This window comes from Varanus komodoensis, unplaced genomic scaffold (genome assembly GCF_004798865.1).
Source record: "Varanus komodoensis strain SLA01 unplaced genomic scaffold, ASM479886v1 scaffold16, whole genome shotgun sequence".
Lineage (NCBI taxonomy): Eukaryota > Metazoa > Chordata > Lepidosauria > Squamata > Varanidae > Varanus > Varanus komodoensis.
Genome location: NW_025335468.1, coordinates 21,453,352 through 21,459,745, shown reverse-complemented (window position 1 = coordinate 21,459,745; position 6,394 = coordinate 21,453,352). Strand labels below are relative to the sequence as shown.

General features: G+C 40.0%; 1 protein-coding gene across 1 annotated transcript in view; it reads right to left on the bottom strand.

Moving 5' to 3' along the window:
- The window catches only part of DCDC1 (doublecortin domain containing 1), a 322,276-nt gene that overhangs the window by 17,651 nt on the left and 298,231 nt on the right, over positions 1-6,394 (bottom strand). The window contains exons 26-27 of the mRNA XM_044426107.1: positions 2,940-3,110; positions 1,524-1,709 (exon numbers count right to left, since the gene is read on the bottom strand). Coding sequence (XP_044282042.1) covers positions 1,524-1,709; positions 2,940-3,110 — 357 coding nt within the window. The remainder of the gene's footprint in view (positions 1-1,523; positions 1,710-2,939; positions 3,111-6,394) is intronic.

The window sequence follows — 6,394 nt, the reverse complement described above, 5'->3', positions numbered from 1 at the left end:
TTGTGGCAAGTTCTTAAAGAGATGGGAGTACCAGACCATCTTATTAGTCTCCTGAGAAACCTATATGCGGGTCAAGAAACAACAGTGAGAACTGGACACGGAACCACTCATTGGTTCAAAATTGAGAAAGGAGTTCGGCAAGGCTGTATACTGTCGCCCTGTCTATTTAACTTATATGTAGAGCACATCATGAGAAAAGCGGAGCTAGATGAATCACCAGTTGGAATTAAGATTGCCAGGAGAAATGTCAACAACCTCAGATATGCAGATGATACCACTCTCATGGCAGAAAGTGAAGAGGAACTGAAGAGCCTCTTGATGCGGGTGAAGGAGGAGAGCGCAAAAGTTGGCTTGAAACTCAACATTAAGAAAACTAAGATCATGGCATCCTGTCCTCTCACGTCCTGGCAAATAGATGGGGAAGAAATGGAGGTAGCGGCAGATTTTATTTTCCTGGGCTCCAAGATCACCACAGATGGGGACTGCAGCCAAGAAATTAAGACACTTGCTCCTGGGGAGGAAAGCTATGGCAAATCTAGACAGCATACTGAAAAGCAGAGACATCACCCTGCCAACAAAAGTGCGTATGGTCAAGGCTATGGTTTTCCCTGTTGCAATGTATGGCTGTGAAATTTGGACCATAAGGAAGGCTGAGCACTAAAGAATTGAGGCCTTTGAATTGTGGTGCTGGAGAAGACTCCTGTGAGTCCATTGGACCGCAAGGTGATCAAACCGGTCAGTCCTAGAGGAGATCAACCCTGACTGCTCTTTAGAAGGCCAGATCCTGAAGATGAAACTCAAATACTTTGGCCACCTAATGAGAAGGAAGGACTCTCTGGAGAAGAGTCTAATGCTGGGAACAATAGATGGCAAAAGAAGGACAGTAGAGGATGTGGTGGCTAGATGGAGTCCCTGAAGCAGTTGGTGTGAGCTTAGGTGGACTCCAGGAGATGGTGGAGGACAGGAAGGCCTGGAGGAGTGTTGTCCATGGGGTCGTGATGGGTCGGACACGACTTCGCGACTAACAACAACAACAACACAAATAATTTAAAATAATTAGTGAGATTTAATTTTCCTTTACACCGACAGCTAATTAATTTATAGTATCTCTGTGGGGTAGACTACTACTGTAGCTTTGTAAGTGGGAACCCATGGATGATAAACAAAGTCTTGATCATGGTCAGGACTTAATATGAGCAAGAGTTCAACTTCAGAAATGGTTTTCTATACCAGGAGTAAGCAATGGGATTCTTGAATTAATAATTTTTGCAGAATGTCTTTGTTTAATCAATGGATACCAAGATCATGTACAATTATTTGGGGTTCTTGTTAACCAATAAATTATAAGACTATTACCCTAATAACAAAATTTGTGACACTAATTGTATTCTAATATTGAAATTTAAGTGAAGCTCCCCAGTGTTGCAAAGCATTTAAAAGGGAAAGACACAAAAATGTTATTTTTCTCATTGCAGCAAAAGTACAGTAGTGTGTGACTAAAAAAAAGCAATGATGTCACAAACCTTGTTAACATTAAGACATTTATAGGGCCAGATGGATATGTGCTTGCCTTCCTCAGAACCAGAGGCACAGAAAAACATAGTACCAGGGAGCAATTTTTTCAGTTCCTTCTTTCCTCTTATAATCCTTGCACAAGCCAAGCATATCATTACTTTCTGCTTTCCACATGGTGAAAGAAAATAGTAGCCCTAAAAAAAGAAGTTTAATGTCTTTACAATGAAAGAAGGCCAATTGTCCATTTGCTAATTTCTATTCTGTATGTTTTAAGCATTCCCAAACTGATCAGATTTAAACATCATGCTATTTGGATTTCTCATTTTCTGTGTCTGTTTTTTAAAATATGTAGAAATAATTGTACTGCTAAGCAGTGTTATTTCGGTAAACACTTCTGGTTTGGTGCAATGCCTTTTCTTTAAAGTACGTGTTTATAGAACTGATAGGTGCCTTCTGGATGTTTCAGAAACATACACTTCATCTAGACTTCAATGGGACCAACAGCTTGAGTGACTCCCTGCACTGCAATTGTAAACTGTAATAAAGCCACAGAAACCTGTATGATAGGATATACCCACACAGTGGTAGCAGGTTTTCAAATGTTACAAGCAGCACCATGGGATGGACCCATATAAAGTACCCCAAGTAGTATGTGTATCAATCTAAAGAGCATTGTGGTTTATTAAAATAGGCAACTTTCTAATCATTCCTGTAACATTCCAGAACAGTAATCCTACTGATCATTCAATTCAGTGAAACTTTAAAGAACTTTTCAAAGTTTAGTAAAATAAACAAAAGTAAGGTGGCACCTTAAAATAGGGATGCTTGAGTTTCCAAAGAAACTGACCTAACCCATACTTCCTGGAGTAAAGTATGTGGATTAGAATACTGTTATCCTTCAGATTTTGTACTCTTCTAAACTTTGCAAATGTACTTTGCAGCTTCAAATATATACCAAAAAACATATACTGTACAATGTTTATATTAGGATAAAAATTGTTCATAAATGCATGCTTTGAGAGAAAATGTATTTAGAAAGATAGATTGTGTGAGAAATATCTTCAGATTGATACAATTGAATATGACTTTTTATATGGATTTCTCACTTCCACAAAAAAAATCAGAGATTAATGTAGAAGCTGGATGGAGCACATTTATGAATGAACACATGCAAATCTGACACTGACTGGAAATAGTCTGATCCAGCCATTCTTAGTGTACAAATGAGGGAAGTTGGATTAAGTCTCATTCCTACCTTCTTCTTGTCCTTTCAAAGGTAGCAGGAAGTAACATATTTGATATGTCTACTTGTTGTGTACAGATGTGCAGATATATCAAGGTGAGCATCTCTCTTTATATTCACTCCTCTGATTTAGAGGAGATAATTATACTCTTTTCTATCAAAGAAATCAAAAATAACTTACTGGCTGATCTATTTTCTCTGCGCTGGCCACAGAAAATGTGCAGACTGAAGCATAATTTGCTGCTGTAATTTCTTGATCCAGTGTTGTGCTGTAAAAGGCACTAAGAATCTTTCTAGCTTCTGTGTAATTCCACTTCTGATTGGCAGCTCCATTTTTACATTCTTTGTATTTCTGCCCAAATATAACATTCGTATTTAACAGTATTGTACATACATTCATAAGAACTTTTGCAATCTTCATTGGCAGAACTTTGCCTCTAAAGAATATACAAGAAATTGGAAAATAAAGTGGTATATATCATTTTGACCCCTGCATTTCCCATATTTTTTCCTCTAGTATTTTCTCTAAGCAATGGGTAAGAACCAGCTGAAATACAAAAGAAGAGGGAGAAAAAATTGCTTGGTATTAAGGAAAGCATAAATCTGTATGAAGTTCAGCATTTTGCAAGCTTTAAATTCTAGCCAAGGAGCCAAGCCTTCTGTGCGAGGTAGCACGTGACACATGTTCCTTCACTACCAGAGCAACGTGTGCCACACAAGCAGCTCAGGGCCAGTGAAATATCAATAAAGTAGGTGTCATTTGAAGCAGTGGAATTGTAACAACAATGTAGCCACGGGCCTAACTTTTTAAGAGTGTTTTGATGGCAGTAAGCACAGAGCTTCATTAGTCGGTTCACAGGCTCAGCTAAGGGTCGCACTTACAGTATATCACAGAAGTGAGTACACTCCTCACATTTTGTAAATATTTTATCTTTTCATGTGACAACCCTGAAGAAATGACACTTTGCTACAATGTAAAGTAGTGAGTATACAGGTTGTACAACAGTGTAAATTTGCTGTCCCCTCAAAATGACTCAACACACAGCCATTAATGTCTAAACTGCTGGCTTCAAAAGTGAGTACACTCCTAAGTGAAACTGTCCAAATTGGGCCCACAGTGTCAATATTTTGTGTGGCCACCATTATTTTCCAGCACTGCCTTAACCCTCTTGGGCATGGAGTTCACCAGAGCTTCACAGGTTGCCACTGGAGTCCTCTTCCACTCCTCCATGACAACATCACGGAGCTGGTGGATGTTAGAGACCTTGCGCTCCTCCATCTTCCATTTCAGGATGCCCCACAAATGCTCGATAGGGTTTAGGTCTGGAGACATGCTTGGCCAGTCCATCACCTTTACCCTCAGCTTCTTTAGCAAGGCAGTGGTCATCTTGGAGGTGTGTTTGGGGTCGTTATCATGTTGGAATACTGCCCTGCGGCCCAGTCTCCAAAGGGAGGGGATCATGCTCTGCTTCAGTAAGTCACAGTACATGTTGACATTCATGGTTCCCTCAATGAACTGTAACTCCCCAGTGCCTGCAGCACTCACGCAGCCCCAGACCATGGCACTCCCACCACCATGCTTGACTGTAGTCAAGACAAACTTGTCTTTGTACTCCTCACCTGGTTGTCGCCACACACAATTGACACCATCTGAACCAAATAAGTTTATCTTGGTCTCATCAGACCACAGGACATGGTTCCACTAATCCATGTCCTTAGTCTGCTTAACTTCAGCAAACTGTTTGTGGGCTTTCTTGTGCATCATCTTTAGAAGAGGCTTCCTTCTGGGACGACAGCCCTGCAGACCAATGTGATGCAGTGTACGGCGTATGGTCTGAGCACTGGCAGGCTGACCCACCACCCCTTCAGCCTCTGCAGCAATGCTGGCAGCACTCATAGGTCTATTTCAACTGTGAGGATGAATGGTTCCCCAGCCTGGAAGATAAGCTTGTTGCCAGTTCTGAATGGGGTTGCTGTTTGGGGGAACTGCTAGATCTGTAGTTACTGGAGTTCCAAAGACCACAACAGCTTGAAATACCTTTATAAGCTTCACCAGTTATAACCTCCTGAATAGGGATAGTTTGGTCACAATGGTGCAAGTGCTAATGCTAATAACTTCAAAACTGGATTGTTGCAATGCACTCTATGTGGGACTGTCTTAAGGTGGTTTGGAAGCTGGAGTTAGTGCAGAATGTATCAGCCCACCTGTTGTTAGGAGGTGCCCCCTTTGAGCATGCAAATCCATTGCTGAGGGAACTGCATTGGCTTTCCATTCACTACTGGGCCAGGTTTAAGGTTTTGGTACTTGTGTAAAGCTCTAAACAACTTGGGCACAAAGATCACCTTCTCCTTTATCAAACTTTCTGGTAACTGAGGTCATTGGATGGTGTATTCCTGGTGAGTCCAAATGGTCCTACAGTCTGACTGGAATTGACCTGGAAAAGAGCAGTCAGCAAAGCAGTTCCATTTCTGTGGATCTCTTTGCCTTTGGAGATCTAGCAGGCAACATATTGACTTCAGTACTTCCTAAAAACACACCTATTTTAGGAAGCTTTCCTGATCTTACCAGCCATGGTGGTTTTGACATATATTGGTCTTGTTTTTAAAGCATTGTTTTATTCTTTTACTTGTTTCATCTTTTATTGTTCATTGTTCTGAAATGTCCATACTAGAATACAAAGTATTATATAAATCTTGTAAATAAATAAATACCAGTCAGTGCCATACAAAGATATTCACTATAAACTGTCATTAATATTCTTTTCTACTTCAGACTCCAAGCCCTTTTGCCCTCCTATTGAATCAATGGAAAAACCAATAAAGAACAATGAAGAAAACACCACAGGACTGATCTTTAAATGAGGAAACTCTGGCAAACAGACCTTTCCCTCTAGGTGCATTCTTCTGGTATTAATTAGCTGAAAAAGTAGTGTACTGCAGAAATTCCTCCAGTGATAGTTCTTTCTATTATGCTTTCAACATAAACCTACATGGTCATAAAGTATAGGTAATAAAGTGCAGTTCAAACCCTTTGGAATGGTTCTGTTCGTGGGTGGGTTCTAGCCAGCAGAGGCAGAGGGCGAGCTTGGGCACACATCTAATACTATTTGTTCCCTCCCAGCCTTACTTTCTCCTCTGTCTGTTCTTGGTGTGTTGTGCTCTTATTCATAAATCTACAATACAGGAAACTAGCTGCGCGATTAGCTGTCAGTTTATATGAATTGTCTTACAGCTTGATGAGGTAGAGATAAACATGACTGGAGTTATATCTACTGCATACTAAAAAGGGAAATTTCAATATAATGTATAAATGAGTCCTAGACTTTGGGACTTCCTAGACTTGTATGGATACCTGATAACAGTTTAAATTTATTATGTGCTGCTATCTATGTTTTATAACACTGTATCAAACATTGCATGGAATTACATTAGATCTATGAAACAATGTGCCATTTTTGGCAGAAGAGGAGATCCTGCGCAAAAGAGAGAAAAGTGTTGCATATATTTCTTTACATATATTGAACACAAAAGCAATTGTTTGGCATTTTTCTTTGTGTATACTGACATGAGGACCAGTAATTCTGAGGCAAAATTTGTCAAAATACTATGAGTAAGTCTTCCTAAAGCAGCTGCCCT